Source organism: Triplophysa dalaica, chromosome 11, assembly GCF_015846415.1.
Source record: "Triplophysa dalaica isolate WHDGS20190420 chromosome 11, ASM1584641v1, whole genome shotgun sequence".
Lineage (NCBI taxonomy): Eukaryota > Metazoa > Chordata > Actinopteri > Cypriniformes > Nemacheilidae > Triplophysa > Triplophysa dalaica.
Genome location: NC_079552.1, coordinates 2191931 through 2216489, shown reverse-complemented (window position 1 = coordinate 2216489; position 24559 = coordinate 2191931). Strand labels below are relative to the sequence as shown.

At 39.1% G+C, this 24559-nt stretch overlaps 1 protein-coding gene across 3 annotated transcripts; it reads right to left on the bottom strand.

The window, feature by feature from the left end:
* Positions 1-6279: 6279 nt before the first annotated feature.
* On the bottom strand, positions 6280-24538 carry foxn2a (forkhead box N2a). 3 transcript variants are annotated; one of them, XM_056760469.1, is made up of 6 exons: positions 24399-24538; positions 14212-14759; positions 11245-11369; positions 11069-11118; positions 10722-10790; positions 6280-9807 (listed from the first exon to the last, which is right to left on the bottom strand). In XM_056760469.1, the coding sequence occupies exons 2-6, from the start codon at positions 14740-14742 to the stop codon at positions 9365-9367; spliced, it is 1218 nt and encodes a 405-aa protein (XP_056616447.1). In that variant the 5' UTR covers positions 14743-14759; positions 24399-24538; the 3' UTR covers positions 6280-9364. The 3 variants fall into 3 exon arrangements, with proteins under 3 accessions (XP_056616447.1, XP_056616450.1, XP_056616449.1); XM_056760472.1 differs by lacking the exon at positions 24399-24538 and adding an exon at positions 24206-24373; XM_056760471.1 differs by lacking the exon at positions 24399-24538 and adding an exon at positions 23799-24198.
* Between the last annotated feature and the right edge of the window lie 21 nt (positions 24539-24559).

The following is a 24559-nucleotide window of genomic DNA, read 5'->3' as shown; positions in this document are numbered from 1 at the left end:
TGTTGCTTCACGCTTCAAGAAAAGACAAATAGCGCAACTAAAATATCAAGTGAGGTCAGACAAAAGTCAACTAAGATTAGACATGGCCTCGTTGAAGTGCCTGTTTGAAGGCTCAGTTTAATTCAAGATTTTTTACACAAACAAGTTGTTAATCCAAGTATTATACTTTGCTGCGTATCTTGACACGATTAACGAAAAAGAAATGATTGACATCTCAAATCATCCAGCGTGTTGTGGAGAGATGAGGCTCATCTAAAGAGGCAGTTATACAACTGTTAGGGGATTTTGGTTATTTATTTACACTGCCACGGTTTTTTTTGGAGCCTGAATATTGGCATAGAGTGAGTTATTGAAAACAATACCTTAATGCGTGAACTACATCATGCACCTGTGGCAGACAAAAAGATTTCATGGCAATTTGTGAGCAAAAGAGACCAGAGTTTTCTTGAGACTTGGGCCAGAAAGCAGCCACGTGGCAACCGCCCAGTACACCCTTACAACACCCTAGCAACAAACTTAAACCTCTCGAGAACGCCTTAGCAACTGCATAGCAACGCCCTAAAACCATCCACAACGCTGACACTCAAATGACAAAAATGTAACACATAGTCTTGACTGACATTAATATAACGACCAATAATATGGGAGAGAGAGCCATTGGTTGCAATTCACCACCTCACAGCTAGATGCCGCAAAATTTCTGAACTGGACCTAGATAAAACCTTTAAAGAGCAAACACCTTTATCTCTTTAATATGTTTTTTCATCACCGTACAAAGAGAAACAATTTATATGGGGGGTATGACAGTCTTGAGACAGGCGGTGGCAGAAGTGTGCACCCAAAAAACAGTTGCTGGGGATGATAGCCGAGTGTACAGAAATCCCGTCTGAGCATCTGCTGTCCTGCTGAAGTCAGTGTGGCAGGTGCTAATGTCACATGTTTAAATTCCTCAAGCATACGTGACGTGCGATGCATGGGTAGTTGAGAACCAAAAACTGAAAAACAAACTTCATTTGTTAATATTATATTATTTAATATTTTTAGTAAATATACTGATAGCATAAAACAGCATGAGTGAGATTTATCTTCATTGTTGGTTTCTAAATTTTTGCCGTCACACCATAGGACACATTCACGGTTTATTTGTCAATAAAGCTAACACATCTAATACTCTAGTTCAAATAGAGAAACCAAGTTATTTAAAAAATATGTCAGCAGTCTTAACAATGACACATACTGATGCAACATAGCGCAAGGGCAAACGTGTTCATGACCCGCCAGACTTAAACCACTGGAATGTGCAGAACAGATTCATACGCACAATACTCATTTCTTTAGTGTCAAATGTTTTGAAATGAAAAACAATATTTGGTGCAGCTTTTAAGTGCAATGTTTACTACATAAACATGGGAGAGAACTGAATGTGACATGACAGGAAAAGACTGAGGACAGTGTTCATTTCATAGGGTAATTGAGGGTCAGCCGCAGGGATCCCTTCAGAATTACAGTGGGCAGAAAAGCAGCACTGTTCATTTAATTACCCCTGAATTAAAGGAAAATGTATGATCCAATCATCTAGCCTTAGAATTAGATCATGTGTTATGACATCATGTTGGCCCACTTCTGTCACATCTGTACATTTCACTGTCTTCCTCTCTGCCTGTCTGACCCAAGTCACATTCGGATATTAAATCATTCTTCAGTCATAGACTGTGGCGCCATGTTTTGTAATGATGAAATTAGTCTCGTTGCGGCGTGAATGACAGGAAAACCAAAATGCAAGCATGACTGAACGCCAGAGGCCATGACAATAAAAACATTCAGAGTATTGAAAACAACTGTGGCGTCCAGTGCATGTCTCATTGGTGACCGGTGGGTTGCATGTCATTTATATGGGCGTGGCCATTTTTTTAAACATTAGATTTCAGACTTAACATGAAACTTGAAACTATAAAAAAGCACAGAAATACATGTAATGGTTATGATTGGCATAAGATTGGTTTGAATCTATAATTATATCTCTGCTGGTATGTGTGGTGTCACAACATAGTTTATTCAAAATGCACATTTGTTAACTGCTGGTCACTTTTAAGTCACAAATGATAAAATTTTAAACGAAAAAAATATGATTCACATTTGATACTCACACTCTTATTGTCGTCCTAGAACTGCGTCCCCAGAAATGCGGTCCTGAAAGTGCAGCTTCCGGTTTTGCAATGTTACCGTCTCACCTGTCGGCGAAATTCGCCATTTTGAATCCAAAATCTGTGACGTGATTCAGTTTGGGGGATGTTGTAAACATTTATTATCTGCTCAAGACAAATCCACGCAAATGTTCTTTAAAATGTTGTAATAAATGTTGCTTTTGCTCGGACATTCGCGTTGACTACAACAGCGCGCGCCAATAAAATGCGCATACGCAGATTGCGTAATCGCAGATTGCTCAATTTACATCATTTTTTACACATTATCGTGGAGTGGGACCAAGATGTTAAAGATCCAAAAGCACATCTAACATTCTAAAATGTTATCAATATACAATTGAAACGATTAATATGTTTAAAGCTTAATCATATTAGCGCAATCAAAACGAACACGAAGAGCTTCATTCGTTCATTGAGAACCACGTGACACAAAACATCATATGACAACATCAGTAAAACCTGCGCAGGCGTTTGACATCGCGAGAGCGTGTGTAAAACATCTGCTCTCGCGGGACTTTGACTTTCAACTGTAATCGGTATGTGCAGCGCTGCCGATAAGCCGATAAACCGAACGCGTCCGAATATCCATCGTTGAATAAAAATGCAGAAAATTGTTAACGTTTACTAATTTTGCAAAGTTAATGTGCATAATTTATAACAAAAACGACAAATAATAAACATACCTTAAAGAATTACAATACAAATAGACTAAATAAGTTTAAAATGGTTATTATGTTTTAATATTATGATTGTATTTATCTTACTCATTTAAAGTCACTACAAATGTTTATTTAATTACAAAACACATTGTGAAATTGGTGGCTGGATGTTAAAACAAACAAATAAGTATTAATCTGATTTACATACTAGTAAAGACTTCTATAACTTTATCTTTTCACTTTTTTTCACACCCGTCTGTCATTCAGTAAGTTAAAACAGCACATGAGAGCACCTGTTGCTTTCTGCAGTTGTTATTTACTCACATTCTTTCAACAGTTGGATTCTGAGGCCAACAAGAGGCCTGTGCTACCGTGACCTCTGTGTGTGTGTGAGTGTGTGTGTGTGTGTGTGTGTGTAGGACAGGGGGTCAGATGTTGAATTCCTTGTGGGCAAATATTGGCAGATGGCTTTTGTTCGAACCCAACATGTTCTCAGCTGCTCACATTCACAATTTCATCTCAAACAAACAAATGAAGAGTTTGGTTCCAAAATGTAAAAAAAATATAATTATATTAATATTTTTTTAATTTTCTCATTTTTTATTGTGTTTTATGTGTTAGTTAGCTGTATTTTAAAAGCTTTTATGGCTTAAATCAAAACAAACCAACTGCAGTTTGATTGATATTGGAATGCACAATAAATCTCATTTTTGTAACCAAACTCTTCATATATTCTGTTCATGAATGTGTTTTATATTGCTGGTGTGGTCATCGAGAAATTGTATCCTTGGCTTGGAATGAAGTATTGTATCGAATCACTTTTTTGCATTTCAATCATCCAGCCAGCCTACAAGTAGGTTTAAAAGACAATGTGAAGCTCAAATGACATAAAATAGTTGTAAAGTCGGAGTTTTGTGTCTTGTTTAAAATGATTTAAACTCTTGCCTTACATGACATCAACATTTCAATGACGGTTGTTTTTTAACAAAAATGCACAAGTTTATAGAATTCGTGGAGTGCTTTTGACCACTAAACACAGAGTCATGAGACCAGAAGCTTGTGTTTATTTTTAAAGTATGAAGGATTGTGCAAAAAAGTTGAGGGAATGTGCAAATTGGTGCATATTGTGTGTTCTCATGAGGGCTCATGAGCAAACTATATAAAGTTAATTTAGTTAAACTGTAGTTACTTCTTTAAAAATCGGATTATGTGAATGTAAATCTATAAAGATCATATAACTATAATTATGTGTATATTTTCCTCACTTACACAATTTGGCCGGCAGATGTTCTTGATTTCCACATTTGGAACAACATTCTGTGTATTATGAAATGGCGTGTGACTCTATGATGGCCAAATGAGAGGGTTTAAAGGGCTGTGTGTGTAATCACAGACGACTGATGTGTCTTCACTATGTTGTTTAGGTCTCAGGCAGCTGTCTGAAACACTGAAGTCCCACACAGTTCCTTCATTGTGCTCCACCTTAGCAGTTGGCACCAGAGTTTAATACTTCTTTAAAAGTGGCCAATCAGAGCCCTGCTCAGACACTCCCAATCCACCTGAAGCTTGTGCTGTCAATCAAACCCATCAGCTGTTCCTGCGGTCAGAATACATTCAATCCTACTGAGCATCCTGCAATCTCCAAACACACCCAGAGGAATGAAAGGAAAGATTTTACCGTCATGACCTCTCATATGTATATCTTTTCATTTTTGTTATTAACATATTCACATGGAATGGTATTTACATGGTACTCTGTGCTACTTTAAAGATGTATGAAGTTAGTATTTTTTTAATTCTTCATTTCAAAATTTTCCATGTCTTTTAAAAAGGAAATGTCTTATAAACGTATAAATAAGATTACATTAACCATTGTGACAGTAACAGGATATCAGACAAATGATCAATAAACAACTCAATCAGAGATTTTAAGAAACAATTCATCCAAACAACACCGTCATGTTGTAGCAGAATGTTCTGTGTTTATCAAAATGAGATTGGAAAATATGAATTAATTTCCCAGGAATAGAGTCTTATCCATATTATTATGAACATGAATACTATACAAAGTATGATTGATATCATTTTGTGTCTTGCCAACAAAGTAAAATTAAATTACAACACAATATTTTTTCTATTTAAATTCACATGAGCTGATCAATTGATGCATTTTCTATTGATTTCCATTCTGCATATTTTGCGTTTTTATTTTTTTAATAATAATATTCATACAGAATATATTGTAAAATTCTATATCATACGTACACGTGGTTTAATAAAAGTCATGGAAGAACTATACATTTTTCAAATATTGAATCGAGCAAACAGCGCCCTCTTGTGACCCTGTTGTGGAACAGGAAAATGACAGAATTACAACAAAGGAAAACATGAATGAGGAGGTAAGAACTGTCACTGATGATGGAGTTGATGCAAAACAAAAGAAGAATAGAGCAATGAGGACATGAGTGATGGTCGAGTGGATGAAGAAGGTTATACAAATAAAAGCATTACGTAAATCTTCAAAAAGTACCTCTATTAGTAAAATGCATATAAATATCAATAAAATGAAGTTTGAATCAATGTATAAACATATTTTGGATATATTTTGGATTTTTATTGTCACAAGACATTTTTTTAAATACTTAGATTGAAATTGAACAACACCAGTAAACAATATATTAGAAAATAGGGAGTTAGAGATCAAAAGGACAAATAACTTCAAGCGTTTATCGATATTTCGTTTTTAGAGGATCTCTATAAAATAAATTTAAGATTACATTAAAAGAACTGTGCTAACGTAAATACTTATACAAAGCTTTGAATTCACCGTACATCATGTGACAGATTTCTCTCACTCTGTCTCTCTTTAACACAATGGTCCATGCCTGGAGGCTGAAATTCTGTCTGGTTGCTAAGCAACTGTTGGCGTGGTGTGGTTGCCACAGAAGCGAGTTGGAAAGGGGGATGCTGTAATTTCTGCTTGAGTTCAAGCGAATGAGACACTGTGTTAATGATCAATGGAGTCTGTGAGTCTATTCTGAACGCTGTTAATCTTCTGTAAGCGACCAAAAGATTTACTGGACAAACCGTGTACACAACCTCATCATTATTCCTGATGTGTGTTTAAAGGGCAGATAAAACCTGACACAAACTACCAAGAGCTTGACTCACAACACATCTTATCAAACAATGAGCTGCTGTTGACATTACACAACCTGAAAGAAAGCAAGTTAAACAGTAAATTAAGCTCCTTGGGCATTTGTAGGTCTATTTATAACCAGCAGGTGGAGTTGTTCGTCTAGACTATTACTCTGCAAACATTTGACAGATTGTAAATGAAGGGCCACCTGTCCATCAAGTTGTGTTGTATTGTGTTAAATTTGCAACTGTACACATCCGAACAAAAACAACACAAGTAAAACAACATCTTTTATTCAGTAATACCATATATAATGCAATTGCATATCTTTGGCGAAAATAAACTTTATAAACATTTTATTTATTAACAGAGGTTAGCGTACAAAAAATGAGGGCATTGTCTGTCTAACAGACGGGCAGACAGTGACGAACATACTGAGGTGGCAGCTTGGGTTGGCAGAAAATGTTTAGCAGTCGAATTTATTTACATCATTCAATGAAGGCTTGACACACTTCGTAATATGCAATAAGGAAAATATAATAAACATCATTTTAAACAGTCGCACATCATCGTAAACTCACACACCCAGCCGTTAAAATCAGACGGGTCGCTCTCGTTCACAAAGACCATGAGATGTTTTCGGACCCCGTGTCACAGACCTCACACATTTACTATTCACAGTTGGCACAAAACTCTCACAGATGTATTTCTGCTTCACAACCGCAGTGTTCATCTCTCCACAGAAAACTGCGAGGACATCAACAGTTGTTTGTGTGGCAGTGTTGATAAAATAACAGCGGTTTACAAAACAAGAACAAAACTTGTGAATAACGATTTCATAATTCACTTTGCACGTAAACAGAAAAATCAAAGGACTCAATCTTCTTCCAGAATTGTTTGCAACTGTCTGAGTGAATCTCATTAACAAATTCAGATTACATTTCAACCACCAAAACATGGACAGAACATCTTTTGATGTTTTCTTACTCGTTATTTTCATAACACACTTTTCCACTGTAATGCATCCGAACATTTTTCTGTTGTGATTGTTGTTATTCTTGATTTCCACCGTCAATATTAACTTAACTACAATAAAAGGATCACTGCACTGCAAACATTTAACTCAAAAACAAAAAGGCAGTTTGAATAATACTAGCATAATGAATAAATACTTTACAATTTAAATATCTGGGGTAAAATATAACATGTTTTGTGGGAACTTGGCAGTATTGTCAGTTGGCAGTCAACGCTGCTTAAACTGGTTTTTAAAAAAGACGATCACATTAATCTTGGCAGTTGTGAAATTATTTTTGCGGTCACATTATGGCACAACAGAAACAAAAAGGTTCTGCTGATACTGACGTTCTTTTCTACAGATTAACCAAAATGAAGTTAATTTAATAGCTGTTAAAATTGGCCCGAAGCGATTGTTCACCTAAACATGTTTAATCATTTAATCGCTCTCATGTCATTACAAACCACAAGGACCTTCTTACTTTTGCAGAACACGTAAGAAGATATTGAGGAGGTTTGTAACCAAAACATTGGACTTCCACTGACGCAAAACCACTGAGACATTTCTCAAAATATCTTCTTTTGTGTTTCACAGAAGACAAGAGTCATATACAGGTTTAGAACCACGTGAGGGTGAATAAATGATGACAGAATTACATTTCTTGGGGAATTGTCCCTTTCATAAACACATTTGCTATCTGTGAGGCAGTGATTGACATGTTTTGGGAAACCACAAGTTACTTCTGTTTTTATTCTGGCTTGGTTGTTTTTTGTTTTGGTCCTATCAGGTCAATTGTACTGGCCATATTTCAGATCTGTCTGTTTTATATTTTTCATTTCCTTATGGCATTGCGCATAAGTGCATAACACATTATACCACCTTTACATTTTAGTCCAAACAATGCTCATGGATTCATGTTTAACACATGAAAGTGACTGTGATGTAATGTTCCCGTGTTAACATGGTTTACTGTTAATCCCTCTGTCTCGCAAAGTAAATGTGGGGAAAATGTCCGGCTCACATTTCTCCCTTAAATCAAAAGATAAAAATAGAAATGGTATTGGTTACAACAGAATTCAAGCCTAATTTCGTTGCATTGCAACAATCATTTTCAATCATTCGAATGAATTAAAGAATTAGGAAGAATAAGTTACTAAATGTATTTTCTTTTGATTTTGGGCTGAAATATGAGTCAGACATGTTCTTGACAGGTTTCACGTGTGCATCGGTTCATCTTCACCTGCAGCGCCATGAGGTAAGGATACATATAAACTCCATGAACACACACACATCGTACACACACACGTATAAAATACAGAGCTACCGCGTCTTGAGTTTTTGCATAGGCTTCGAACAGAGAGAAATTAAACATCAAGATCTGCCACACAACCACATAAAAAACTGATGGAGAACACAGATCATAAAGACCATAGACGTCTGAAAACTAAAGAATTTAATAAAAGCATGATGGGAAAAGTATGTCTGGGCGTCATTGATGGATATACTCAGTTCAGTGAAGGTTCTGGATCTCAAAGGCTCGATATCCAACATGATCCGTCCATTCCAGTCGACTGCTCAAAGGGTGGCTCACGAAACCCATCAAGAACATCATATTTCATTCAAAATGAAGAAACTGTTTTTGCTTGAATACGAAGCATATTTTGTAGAGCGTGACATTATTTTCATGATAATTCAAACCTCGTTTATGTGATGAGAACCACAAAAAGCACGAGTTAGACTGTCATGAAAATAACATCATGGTGCAAAACATCCCAATTTGATTGTTTTGATTAAAACAATATTTTTCTTTTGATTTCAGCTACACAATGTGACCCGGACATGTTTCTATGAACTTCACCCCAAACATCATCGCAGACGAATCCTCCATCCGAAGAACATCCAGCTTCTCGAATGAACAAAACAAACCAATCGGGTGGCCTCCGCCTGATAAGTATTATTGCATTTCTTCATGATGTTCTTAAAAACATCCGTGGTCTGTACATGTGAACGCTTCTTACGTCACAGACATGCACTCCATTCTCTGTCGAAACAACACAGATTCGCATGGAAGAGTCGAGCACTCGTGTAAAGAGGAAGCATGCATACGGTTAAGTGAAAAACATCAATGTCGCTCCATTTGTCACCTTCTGAGATAAATCCTGAAGCACGTGAAGTTTTGGGATACTTATGAAGTCTCTCTTCATATTCACTCAAAAGTCTCAGTATGGCTTCGTTCACCCCCGTGTGAGAGTTTCTATTGCCGTAGTTTGAATCGGGAGGCTTTTCATGATCCAATAAACAAGGAGGCACAGTTGTCTGTTGGGATTGCAAAAAGCACTAAAGGACTTCAATTTCGATGCTTTTCCAATTTTTTACTCTTCGCTCCTTTTTTTGACAGATCCAGACCGGGACGGATACCAGCCAGGTGCAAGAGCGACCCGGCCGCTTCCTTTAACTCCTCGTCCAATTCCGGTTTGGATTCGCGACGGGCTCTTTTGCCCGGAACGGGGCACTTGACTTTGAGCGGGTGACGTATGGAAAGCGAAGGCGGCCGTGAGCTCCTCTCCTCCTCGGAGTCTTCGTCGCTGTGAAAACCCTCGCTTCCGGCGCGCCGGCCCTGGTTGGAGTCGCAGGCCGTCTCGTCCAGGGAGGAGAGCGAGGAAGAGGACGAGGAAGATCGAGACGAGCAGCGCTGGAAGGAGGAGCTGCTGTAGTTGTGGTCCTGCTTAGGATCGCTGCTCACCAGGACCGAGTCGGGCCGCGAGAGATCTATGGGGCTGTCCGGATCACCTGCGGATGAGACGTTTCGTGAGCCTTACCATCATAACACAGATATGACATCACTAGTGCTTGATCCATGTGGGTTCTTAATTGGCACAGGATGACTTTGGGGGTATTTATAGAATACAGCTACTGGAATGTGAATATATTATTTAAGAAATACATTCACACAATGCAAAATAATAATTATGTAACAAAAAAAATTGAAAACTTAACACTTACACTAGATGATAAAATAAGTTTTGATGTCAAATAAACATCTTTCTAAATCACACCATCTATTTGTATTAAAATCTGTTTCTTCCCCCTTAAGTAAATATCTACATTTTATATTCCTCAATTTTATATGGTCTAGTCCTCATAACATAATAAAAAAGTCAATTGTTTTTCTAATTTTGGGGTGAAATATGACTTCAAAGTTTTTATAAAATCAAATGATTTATTTGATTCCTGCACATTTTTCATCAGTGTAAACTGAGATCCGTAACGAATCTTATTGATTCTTTATTCTGATATGAGTGATTAAACCTCATTAGACACAGAGATCTGGTGTAAAGGAAGTGCAATGCTTCTCTAAATAGCAGTTACTATTTTACTGAGATGGATTTCCAAAACCCCAGTCATAAATAAGATACTCATGCACCTGTCTGAGACAGCCGAACATCATACTCGCTCATCCTATTTCAGTCGGACTCTGCCAGGATCTCTGTTAATGGGGCACATGAGCGACATGCCGTGCCGAGTAAAAAAGTCACGCGACTCATGCTTACAAAATGAAGTTAACATAAACTTAACAGTGCGTTATAATCTCAGCATTATCTCAGACAGACGGTGCGCATTTAAAAACCCATTTTGGTCAAGCACTAGTTTTCATATCAGTCACATGACAGCGGAAGCTATCAGAGAGATGTATGTTGTCTTACAGGGGTCAACGTGATGTCCGGGGGCTGCGTTTAACAGCATCATGGTTGTTGCGGCATCAATGTCTGACTCTAGAAAAGGACATAAGAAGATAAAGAGCGTGTGTGTGTGTGTGTGTGAGGATTCTGTTTCCATGCAACCCTTCAGGAGATCTGAATTATTCATAACTAACCACACAGATGAAAGTTAAAGTACTGCCACTATAGTGAAGGTGACAGAGAGAGTATCAGGATAAACTGTGCTGCGTGTGTGTGTGTGTGTGTATACATGTCGCCTTTGGCTTTCACACTACAGCCGTGATCAATATACAAATGATACATAGCATTCGGTATGCAGATTATCGGCTCACCTTTAAGAGAGCAGGTCTGGAGGAAGAGGTGTCGTGCGGGTGAGAAGGCACTGTCAGACAGACGGACGGAGAGACAGACAGACAGAGAGATGGTAAGACAGACTGCTGGCTGAAATGGAGCACGATGTACAAAAGCGTGCGTCTGAATTTGTACCGTAGCAAGCGTGTGTGTTTACCTGGGCGGGGAGGCAGGGGGCGTGCAGAAGGAGTGAGCTGTAGGGAAGTGCTGTTTCCTCAGGGCTTGGATCAGATTGGGTCTGTATTCGGGGTCCACGCACCACAGCGAGCCTTTCCCATTCACCTACCACAAAAACAACACCACCACAAACAATTCAGTCGCAGACGTAAACAAATAACTTCCGGTCAAGTGTAAAGACCCTGCTTTGTAAACTTGAGGAAGGAGCATCGTTTTACTCGAGCGACCCATTTTACTACAAAAACGAAAGAAGAAAAAGAGACGGAGAGCGACTGCAGTCTGGTAGGAGGTTCGAGCGGCTGAAAAGCTTCTTAATGTGATCAGCTAAGCATGTGATTGGCAATCCAGAGCCTGCTGGGAGATGGCGAGTTGTGGTTAAAAGCCGTCGATAAACATCCGAGTTTGCTCGTGACCGGCACCAGAGACGCTGTTTGGATGTTTATGACAGGAGATGATTCATAAGTTCTCATAGTTATTGTAGGAGTTCAGGACTGTAGAACAGAGGATGGATTTATTACTGAGTGTGGAGCATAGTTACTATAGATTTGATTTGAGTTTTATTTAGTTTAATAAATATTTATTAACTAGCATTTATTTTTGGATTATATGTTAATTTTAGTTAAAGTTTGTTTGCTTTTGTCAATATATGATTTATTTGCTTTTTTATGTTGCTATATCAGATTAATCATTGTTTATTTGAGTTTTGTTATTATACTTTTAGTGCTTTAAACTTTTTTACGTTTATTTTTGAGGCAACTTTTCAATTTTCGTTTAGTTTAAGTTTTTGCAATACTTTTTAGGTCAATATTTCATATGATTTCAACAAACAGAAACCTTTTTTAAAATCTAAACTAAAAGATGTAGAATAAACGTCACATTCGCTGTCTGCATTGACATTCATTAATCATTACGGTGACAAAAGTGAGCAGACAATATTAAGCAGACATCAAAAATAAAATTATCAGGATCTGTAAACAAAGAACGAACACATGTTATTGCCATGAGAATTTTATAGGTAAAATGTGTTCAGTGGTCAAGGAAATAATGTCACAATGCAAACAACCTTACTGGTGTATAGATAGAAAGGGTGGTAGACAGGCAGACATGTAGACGTATAGATATACATCTATATATATAGAGAGAGAGAGAGTGAAGGATAGAAAGGGAGAGGGCGAGAGAGGAGAGCTATAACCTTGACTCAGATTACCAGCCTGCTCATAAACAGGAAGGAGGAAACGTTGCCATGGAAACCAAAACCAGGCAGTGTCATCTGACACCGTTTGACTGTGTGTGTCTGACGGATGAGCTCACACTCACTGGAAGTCTCAGTCTGCTGACCTCTCTGTCTGTCTTTCCCTCAATCTGTCTCTCTCTATACGTCTCTCTCTTTCCATCAGTATGTCTCTCTCTCACCGCACACCTCAACATCACTCGAATATAGAACAGTAAAAACATCTCTACCGATCAAACTTGTGACATTTCCTGGACCTGAACATCCATTTTCTAGTATTATTTCTTTAAAAAATACAGTTGTCGAACACTAAAACGATGAAGTTTTAAATGAAATGATATTTTACATAAAAAGTGGCAACGAAACGTACCTGAACCCTTACAACATGGATGTCACTAAACCTAGTAAATCAAGAGGCATTCACGATAGATCAAACACTTTTCAAACAAAACCCTTCTATCATATCTACAAATGGATGTGTGAAGTGTCTTGTGTGAACTGACTTCATACATCCAGCAATAAAAATCACACTGACACTAAAAGTCTTTGCAAAAAAAAACCAGAAGGTAGATTAGGTTTTGAGAATTTGTTGTTAGCAGATACTACTTGCCTTCATTTTTTATTATCTAAATGCAATAACATTAGATAATAGTGAAACTGTGTGACAGAATGTTCTACATCTGCCTCTCGTGTGGTGAATCGCTGGGCTGTGAATGTGATAAGCTTCTATCTGCTACTCCCTACAGAAAAAATGCTGTGACCTTGACTGGCTTTCTCACCTCTTATCAAAACAGAAGAGGATAAGGGCCACACCAAAACCCCCACATGACACATCCACCCGTTAGAACCAACACACCTGACAAACTCAATAGCACAGGCACAGATATACTTTCCCTGAGCTGAGAAACATAAGATTTAAAACCTGTCTCTGATTCTTTCTTCTATGTACCACAAATGAAGATATTTTGAGAAATGTCTCTGTGGTTTTATGTTATGTGAAATTGTTGTTTGGTTACCAGCATTCTTCAGAATATCTTCTTTTGTGTTCTATCATACAGGTTTGGAATGACATGAGAATTTTCATTTTTGTGTGAACTAATACCGAACAGAGTTTTTAGCATTTCTTTTATTTATATAGCCAATTTTTTCACTATTGCAAAAACTGAAAGGTCAAAATGTGCTTTTTATATTTTGTCTTTCTTTCCAATATGATACAATATAACTTTAAATAAAATTGAGCAAAACAAGTACATTAAAACAAAAAAATGGCCTACATAAGGCCTATAACTGACTGCTTATAGAATGTACTGCACTCCAGTCTGTACACCTACAACAAAACACTTCATTAAAAAGTGTCATTCAACATTATAAGCTAAAAATATGAATAAACAAAAACTGTTGGATTACTCTAGGCTACACTGCAAAATAATTTTAAGAATAGCTCATCAATAGTTTCTCTGAGCTGAGAAACATCAAAAATAACATTTAAAACTCGTCTCTGACTCTTTTTTTTCTATGTACCACAAAAGAAGATATTTTGAGAAATGTCTTGGTAGTTTTATGTTCATACAATGAAAGTATTGTTGTTTGGTTAAAAGAATTCTTCAAAATATCTTATTTTGTGTTCTGTCGTACACCTTTGGAATGACATGAGAATTTTCATTCTTGTGTGAACGATCCCTTTAACCTTTGGGAACATTTGTATTGAACTCTCACCTTCCCGAGATTCCTCTCCACTTTACGGAAGCACTTGTTGAGGGACAGGTTGTGCCGCACCGAGTTCTTCCAGCCCGTAGGTGCGCTGGAGAAGTATGGAAAGTGCTCCAGAATCCAGCCGTAGATGTCCTTGACCGGCAGAGATTTACTGGGGGACTGTTCGATGGCCATGTATATGAGGAGGGAAAAGGAAAACGGTGGTTTGGACTTGACGGAGTCTCCGTGAGAGGCCGCTGAAGAGATGACGGGGCTCTCGTGGTTGCCCTCGATGTCAAAAAGCGGGCCGGGGCTTGACTGGGCCTCGGGGCCTCCCAGAGTGAAGTTCTGGAGGAGGTTCTCATGGAGCCAGTTGAGGTTGGTAAGTTCTTCGTCTCCTGCGCTGGACGTGCGGTCCAAGCTGGTGGCCAGCGGGCTGGCAGCACATTCGGCTTCGGGCAGCGTCCCACAAACCCCGCGCAGGCCGGCCCGCTCATCCAGCACGCTTGGGGATTCAGCTTTCTTGTCCGGTGACATCCCGATGATTGGACCCATTAAACCAGAAATGTCTTCTAAAAAAACAAAAATCAGGATTTTGAATAAAATGGTTTATATTAGGGATGCTGTGAAATGAACATTCTTGGGTGAATACCGAACATAGTTTTTCATGAACTGAATAGTCAAAATGTGCTTTTTATATATTGTCTTTTCAATATGATACATCATAACTTAAAATAAAAAATTGAGGTAAACAAGTAAATTGAAACAAAAAAATGAAGCCCTCTCCCTTCTTGAAGAGCCTATATTAGGCCTATAACTGACCGATGAACGAACGACAAAACACTTCATTAAAAAGTGTCATAAATATGAATAAACGAAAACTGTTGGATTTTTAGGTTACACATCCATGCATCCACAATTATTTTCCTAGACATCAATGAAATTAAATAGAGAGCAGATGGAAACTCTTGAGAAAAAGAGAAATATAAAGAAGTCTCCATTAGCGTTTCAAAAGAGATGTCAACAATGTCACAAACTGAGCTCAGATTTGTCTCAACCATTTCTTATCAAATTGACTAAAATCCCGATTATTTTACCTCTACCATCTACATCCATTGTGGCGAAGAACCGACGTAATTGATACCTAAATGAAACACAACTGGGAAATACATCAAATCTCTGGAGCTATGAAAGAGCAACATCTAAGGACATTGTTCCTCTGGGAAAAACTGGATGACACAATTCCACAAGTGGATCATTTGCTCCATGAAACCGTCCCTCAATCCTCTCCCTAATCGACAATATTTCCAAAAGAAAACATTTCTAATAAACGTTCCTGTCCGCCGTCCCTTCCCTCCAATAAGCTTTCTTCTCCGGGAGAACCGGCTCTCATCTCGCACTCATCTGCTGGTATTTCTCACAGTCATTTTGCTGAAGGAGGAGCTTGTGTATCTAAGGGCTGTTGAGGCTTCTTGAGAGTGTCTGTGATGACCCGGTCTCGTTCTCATCTCCGCCCACCTCCTTACCGCTCACACGCGGCTGTTAGTGAGCCATCAACCGGAGCGCCAACCGGCCTTGACAAACCGTCGATGGACGCTCGCTAAAGAGCGAATGTGCTGCTTGGAAAGAGAAAACATCTAGAAAGCATCGCCACGTCTCTGATAATCCATTAGCAATGGAACGAGAGTTGACATTGTTGCTTAGGCGACCTATTGCTTATACCGCACTGTGATTTGCATCCGCATGAAACAGTTTTAAGCAGAATACTGTATAAAGCATGTTAAATTCTGAATCTGTCTAGCGTGAGCTTTACTGCAAAGGAATCATTTAGACTGAGAATGCATGTCATGCGGTTCTGTTAAAAAACACAATTTTCTTTTTGTCCCAGCTGTGGTATTAAGGCAAAAAACAGGTCAACGGCGTCGAGCGAATCGACAAATCCCTACTGTCTATTCACACCGCGCTCAAATCCGTGCCCCGATGTCACCATGACAACCATGCTGTCGGTTCAATTAGGGGGAAGGATTAGACAGTGGATTGAATAAGAGCAGGGAAAGTCCATCCAGTTAAGCCATCAGTCAGCATCAGCCGCTCCCCAGCATCACTCGCAGACTGACACCAGACACGCCAGACAGGGGCGGGAGGGATTGGAAGGAGGGAATACTAGTGTTTTTAACACTGAACTAGGTCAGTCAGAGCTGTACGAGTCTGTTGGCGGTCAAAGGACACAACACTGTCAGAACAGCAAAACACATTTCCATAATTCACATTTGTATGGAAGACTAAGCGGACTTAAAGGTACCCAGAAATAAAAGTGCTGTCATCATTTATTTAGACATCCTACTCTTTGCAACATATTCAGTAAAAAGTATGACGGGGAGTAGATTGGCTTCTGTGAGATTACGGGAGGATTTACCACTCTTTTATCGTTCCTCCTATAAACACAGACATGAGAGAGAATTCAGACCAGAGAACACATACACCTCGTATTGGAAAACAGAGCTAAAGAGGATCAAAGAGAGAACGATCATGCAAAATTACGAATCCCGAAAACATGGCGAGGCAACAAGCTGCAAGCTACCAAAGGGAACGATTTAAAAGGAGCGCCATGGAAACAGTGAAATTAATAAATAAGTGATGAGCCGTACACGATGAATCATAAATCTCAGAAAAGTGGAGCGATTAGACATGTCATGCAGCAACAAAACTGCCCGTCTGCATTAAAGCAAAGCTTCCGACCCAAAGCTCAAAACACACGGATAGAAACCTGAATATGATTCAACAAAGGTGCTTTCAAGGCAAATTCAAATGTCTTGTTTAATATTCAAATACAACTAGACTGAAGTTTAAGAAGTACATTTTTATTTGTTAAAAATAAACCTCATCCAGTTAGCAGCTAATAGCGAGTAAATAAAAGATATGTTGGAAAGTGTTTCATAATTTTTACCACCCTTATGTAATTCAAAACCTGTATGACTGTCTCCTCTAGAACAAAAAAGAAGATATTTTGAAGAACGATGAAAGCCAAACAACATTTACCCCCATTGACTTCCATTGTATGAACACAAAACATTTCTCAAAATATATTTTTTTGTGTTCCACAGACAAAAGAGTCATACTGGGAAAAATGACGTGAGGGAAAATAAATGACGGAATTTTGGGGTGAACTACCCCAACGATCAAAGACATATAAAACGCTTCAGGTTTTACGCACCTCATACAGCTCAAAGTAAGTTAAAGCTGTCTAGATAAACCTTTCAGTCGCACAGAGAGTCCTGCATTCAGAACAGTTTGATTTAATAGATGTGTTGAGTCGTAATGTCTAGTGGCTTTATGGTGTTGTAATTGGGAAAGTACCTTTAACTCAGAGGTGTCATTATCATAAACACAGAGCTGCTCCTGTTAACTGAACCCTCGCTCCGCTCTACAGCCTCTGGGTAGTTCATTTACCCCTATTAGCAACACAAACGCTGACCTGAAGTGAGCAGCGCAGCCATAAGAATTCCCAGGTGTTGCTTAGAAGCAGCGAAGCAGCCGTCTGCCCTTACGATCTGAGACGGCATTATGAGTGCTGCTGTCGCGAAACCTGGAAAAGTGCTTTTTATACGATTAGCTCATAGACGATTATCATTATCATAATTATCACTGCTCTTATCAAGCCACATCAAAGCGGCAGCCGGTAATGACACACTTGTGAGGGGAGGAGAGAGCACTAATGAGGGATGGCCAAGAAGACACCAGGGCCTAATCACAGAGACGCCACCAGCTCATCTGCAAGTTAAAATTCCCATTCAATGCTCGGCCTTTCATTCATTCAGAGAGAGAGAGAGAGCGCGAGCGAGAGAGAGAGAGAGAGAGAGAGAGGCAGGTGTCATCCTTAAAGAAACAGTGCATCTAAAAATAAAACTCCTGATCGATGGAAGAAGTAATTGCTAAAATTTAAAGGGACAAATCAAAGTTATGCGAATAATTTATATGACTTTCTATTATTTTAAAAGCATACATGTTGGTAACAACATGAGAGCAGGTAAGAAAAAATGACAACCTGAGTTGAGGAATGTAAAAAAGTGATGACCTTCATGTGACATCCTCAAGAAAAAAGGTCTGTTTCATCTCGCAACAAATCCTCCATCAGACGAGGTAAACAGTCTAATGGAGTGAGATCAATACCGCGGTAGAAACGCTGAGGTCAGCAGTATGAGATATCAGCACAGCCAGAAATAGAGCCCTTACTAAACCTCCATGGTTTATCTATACCATAATATTTACCATGGTCTTACAGTAACCAAAATGTACTCATGATATCTGAAGTAAAACCATGGTAATACAAAAAGTATGGAAAACATTGCTATTTCACTTTTTTTCTAAGAGATCAATTATGACATGTTTAAAAACTGTGATATAAAAATCTAAAATGTGACTGATGCCTGTGGGGTTATGGCGGTTGTCAGGTTATGTTTTTAAGGTGTAAGCTGTTGTTAAACATTGCTACAACGTTTGAGACATAATGTTTGATGTGCGAATGTCTACAGACAGTCATTGTTGGTTTTATCATCTACCAGATGCAAACTGTGATTGTTCACCATTATCGTTCATTCATGACTTTTGAGTTTGAACACAAGCAATAATTACCCTCACCTTAACAAACACCACTAAACAGGCTATAAAAGTCAAAGCAGACTTGTGCCCTAAAGGCTGTCACCCCGCCCTTCGTCAAGCCATTCGTTTTGACGTGTTGAACCGTGCCTTGATCACACCCCGAACCTCCCGGCTCCTAAGCTGTTGTCAGTTAACCTGATTAAAACCGTTTCACCTGAATAAAAGCCGTCCCACCTGAATGTCAAATACACACAGGTGTGTCTTAAATCCCTGTGCAAACAACCAGATACTACGTTGTAAAGGTGTTTCAGTCTCACACTCCAGGTTTAATGACAAAACTTCCTGTCCTCCACGGCTGGGAAGAGATCCTTTCTTTAACAGAAGTAGGCTAATAGTTCAGAGCGATATGTCTAAAAATACAGCTGGAAGAGGCAGAGTAGAACATAGTTTCACTCATTTCACTTTGCAGAGGAACAACAGCGTATGAGGTCAGGTGACGTACGGCCCCGCTTATGTAAAACCTTCTCAGAGGACACACCATCCAACATGGACATGAGAAGAGATGTCCCTCCCCCAGTGTGTCACGGGCTGGTCTTAATATAGCACCACACCATCATCCACTGGAACACGTTTACAATGATATCAGTTACATGATATCCAGGAATTATACAGCTTGAGCAAAGCGTTGGACAGTATGGCCGTCTGATCAAGAGTTTAAAAAAATGAGAATCAAACTTACATTGATTATATCAAACATGCCAGTGACACGTGAACACCTGAAACATTCACCACGTTTACATGGACGTCAGCGATCAAATTATTTGCCTTATTCTGAGTAAACTAGTATTAGGATTAAGGTGTTTACATGAGTTGCTTTAAGAATTACCTTTCATCTACACTACATAGTTTGATTAATGGCATGCGTCATTACGTCCCTAAGCGACGCCATTCGACGTTCCCTCCTAAATAATGAAAGACTTGGTACACATTTTCTTAAACAATTACCAATAGATCTCCACCATAAACACCTAAAAAACACAAACTCCAAAAAACAGATAAGTCAAATCTTAGAGGTGTGTCCGAACCTTCAATTTTCACAATGGGAACGTCCCTCTCTGAAAGCCACCTGTCACCGAGAGGCGAACAGGAATTTTGGTTTTGCTGTGACAAACTGGTGGTTGTTGGCCACAGGTTATAAAACTCTATGATTCATAACCGCTGGTCACAAAAAACCCAACATTAACTCAAGAAAGAAAACTGTAGCAAAACATTTCATGGTAAAGACGACAGTCCCTTCCTGGTTTTGTGAATTATTAGTTGTGACAAGCTTTGCTGTAACAATTTACAAAGTAGGAAGTGAGTCATTTCACAAAAAATAATCCAGCTTTGACAAGGAAGTGAAAACTTTTTTAGAAATACAAAACGAGACCACACATTGACCTATGTAGAATAATAAGCATTGAAAACTTCTTAGGCAATGGAGGTTCCAATCAAAATAAAAAAATCCCATGTTTTAAAATATTTTTTTGTTCCCCTTGGTTTACACTGTTTCTTTCAGCTACCCATGAACTCAACTATAAACGAAGTGATGCATAAAAACAAACTGTTATATGTCAATCCGGTAGTTCTGGTTTTTCTGCTGATGTGTGTGATAGTTGTAGCTAATGTTGTCTTTCCATTGCTATCTCAATTAAAACAAACCCCATTTATTCAGAAAGGAGTGACCTACACAAAAGAGCCATTGTTGCCAGTGACACGAGGCTCATGGAGATTCACTTTCCCTCACGTAATCAGACCAACGGCCACATTAGCATCACTTTCAACGGGACAACGAGTGCTAATAGAAGCATGTCTTAAATCCCCACAACAGAAGTGGAGGTCAATGTGGGCGAGGCGATGAGGGGCAGCCACGAGGGAGTCTCCACAAACAACACTGTTTGACCAACCGACAGACACGAGACTATGAGGCATCTCTTATCCCAGATAAATCGCCTTAGGAGAGTAATGAGCCATCCGTCCTAACTCTCCTAAACCCGTTAGTTAATCCATCAAGCACACTTATACCGCCTTCAAGCGTCTCCGTAATGGATTCATGAGATGAAAACGCCAACGCTATATCTTAATGACGAGTGGATTTTAAGAGATGATGCTAACTGGTATTAATTCGATTGAACTTTCCCTATTCAATTTAGTTTGTATTTATTTAGTGGACTATTAACGAGAAATAACTTAAATAAATAAATGCAAGGCATTATTGCTCATTTTTCGGCACTACCAAACTACAACACTACCCATCATTTTCTGTAAATTATAAAACACAGCTAGAACACCATTTTCACCTAACATGCATCTTTTATATTGTCAGACTGGGTCTCAAAACGTGTCTGGTCTTTGTCAAAAATAAAAAAGTGAGGGAGAAATATGGAAACTGACCCAAATGTGAAGACACAACAAGAAATTTCTGAACTCATCAGCACAAACTTCCCAAGAGGAATTGAAAGCAGCATAACAAATGAAAATGCCTTTCTAATGGAGCTCAAGGAAGAGCGCAGGAAGTGCATCGGCATTAAAGAAAAAAAGCTATTTTTACACTTCCAACCCAAATTCGGTGCAAGCACGATATTGCATTAGCGTCCGCCGACGCCGCGTAACCAAGACAACTGCGGACGTTAAAGCAGGATGTCCCTCCTCCTGGTAGGGTGGAAAGAAAATAATAAATAATAGTGAGGGGTGTGAGGGAGGAAGAGGAGGGAGGGGACGTCTAGCTGATGAGAGACGGGCAGCTGCAGACACAGAAAACAATCACCTACAAACAAAGAGCAAATAGAATCAACAGACACGTGCAACGCCGACTCCACTCGACTTCTGATCACTTGAAATAATCTATATATTTGAGATAACACCTCAAATGCATAATTATTTCATTTGTTTTTTAATTTATTAATATTTGCTGCCACGGTCCTGAAGACAGCAATACCAAGGTCAGAGAATGTGTGTACTCATAAAATGTAGAACTTGATAGCACTTCAAGTCACTTTGGGTAAGTCTTTGTGCATAAATGTAACAGGATAGTGGATTAGGAAACACTGAAAGTTTCTTAGTATGTTAGTCCAACACACGTCTGAGAACATTTAACATAACCGAATACATTGGATGGAAAAACATTACTAGTTTGTAACAAAATTTCATGCATACGAGGGTCTCAAGGTGGGCAACGTCTCATTTGGAGTAACAAGAATTCTTATTAGCTACACCACAAAGCACACCTAAATATTGTGCTTCATATCTGACATCGTCATCCTTAATAAAGAGCCGCACAAGACCCCCCACGTCAGAAAGAGCCATGCTTACTAAAAACACAACTAATTTTCATCAATTACATTGTTATTGTAAGTGAAAATTCCCAACATTTGTGTGTAGTGAAACATGACAGACACACGCCGTTTAAGACAGGACATCCCTTAAGGCCTGCAACACCCATCCTGGGAAAAATCCATTGAGCCAATCCACATCCTCATCAGCGAACACTTCCGTCCTTCATCGGCAAAAGCTAAATCCTCCCAACACATTCCAAAAGTGTTTAGCATCGGTGTCGTTGGAGGCTGAATAAAAGAGGGAAGACTCGGGACTCAAGAGGTCCTTTAAAGCGCACCGGGGGGCGGGGGGTATTCACCATTCACTAAAGTAAGAGGCTCTCCTCCTGGCACGGTAACATCCTGCTAAGTGACATCCCAGAATTCATAGACAAAATAAATACGCAAATGAAATATTAAATATATTAAAGAATATGTATCATCAGCAAGAACAGCTTCAAATCTATGATGATTCTTAAAAGGTCACTTATCTTACATCAAAAACAATAAAGAATACTAAGTTGAGTTTAAAGAACTACAAGTTTCGAAGACATCAAGTTGATAAAGTCCTTAAATATCAACAGTACACCAACACTGCAAACACAAACTATTGATGTCTGTTCACAGTTTAATAACAATAGGTTGAGCCGTTCTTTCTCTTTTATCTTTTTTATCTTTGTGTGCTGTTTATCTTGGGTCTTGCTGTCAGCAAACAACATCTGTTGAACGAAGAGAGTTGACCGCCACCCACACGGCTGCACAATTCAAAAGACTTATTTGATCTCAATTAACAATCGACTTGACATCATATCCAGCCATATCGCTTTATCTTTAATAACGCGTACACACCTAAACGAGCCATTTGTGTTAGTCTACTACTTATTTATTTGTGCCATCTCCATCTCATTCGCCTTTTCTCTTACTTTATCTTAGCTCTCAAGTGATCACAACATCATTGTTGTACACAGATGTTCACTTCAACGAGTGATGTCATGCCAAGAACACATTATGGCAATCCAGAATAGTGGGACAGAGAACCTAGCCTACGGTCTGAACACATGATCCAAGTTGTTGTGACTAAATCCTTGGGGAATAACACCGGAGACCGTTGAATCAATGAGCAGACTCGCTCTGAAAGTGATAATACCATGAACAGATTGGAATATGTCAATGAGGTCAAGCATCCAGCGAATGGGGTTCGTGTGCAACCCGCAACACACCACAGACAGGTCACTTCTCTAAAAGGCTTAAAGAAAGGTTGGATGATTCTAGATAAAAGCCCAGAGGAATAAAGTTGTTGGCAAAGACAACTTTGCTGTTTCCTGTCAAAAATGTCTCCGACACAGGTGGTTTGGCAGGTATGCATGTCAACAACGATTTCTGACAGCGTAGGTGTGATGACTCAAAAATCCCATGACAGCCACTTCCAGTAAGTTATGTTGTTTGCGACATGTTCTACTTACACAATCCTGAAACACAATAATTAACCCCCTCCATAAAGAACTAAATAAAAAGTCATATAGTCATATGGACATCCTAATGCTACACCACATTTTTGTCATTATTTAAAAAATATATATTTCATTCATCTAAAAACTAACCATATCACATCACGTGGCCCTCTAACAGCACTACAGATTGTGATTAAACTTGACGTACCTTAAAATATAAGGTCTTCTTTCTACATCCATATAGATCTTATTGTACAACATTGATTTGTAGGTAAAAGCAGTTAAATGGCCATAAAAGAACAGAAAAAACATCATAACATAGCGCTGAAAATGTTGAAACAATGTTGCATTGTCAATGAATTCGGTTCGTTCACTCCGAGTTCCTAAATCGCGGTTCTGCGCGAATTCGCTTCGGGCGCATACACGACTGGTCCTCTATTATAAAAAGACCAACAATATCGACACCAAACACTGAAGAAACTCAAGAGAACATCGATGTTTCCCTCAGAAGTGCGCGAAAACACTCCAGGAATGTCCTGCGATAAAGAACAAGTGTCCTCGACAGCAAAAGAGGAACTTTACTGAATCAGATCACGAACTTAAAGCGAACTTTACCCAATTCTGACAAGTACTTCACTCCGACATTTAAACGACACTACCACGAGCAGTTGAGAAACAATACAGGAACCGACGCCTTATATCCGCCCCACGCGCTTCACGTCAACGGGAACTTTCTCCGCGTCAGGCACACAAACTCTCACACATAATCGATCAGGAAAAAGAGCCTAAAGTTCATTTCGTTACTCACATTGGTACAGACCGGTCCGTTTGCCGACGAGGCGCTTTAGTTCTGCTTCAAAACTGAGCGAGTCCGATCAGCAGCTGCTCGCGCTGCGCACAGCTCACGCCGCACAGCAACGCTACCAAGCCCATTGGCGTTGCCAAGGCAACAGACCCACTTCAGCCAAT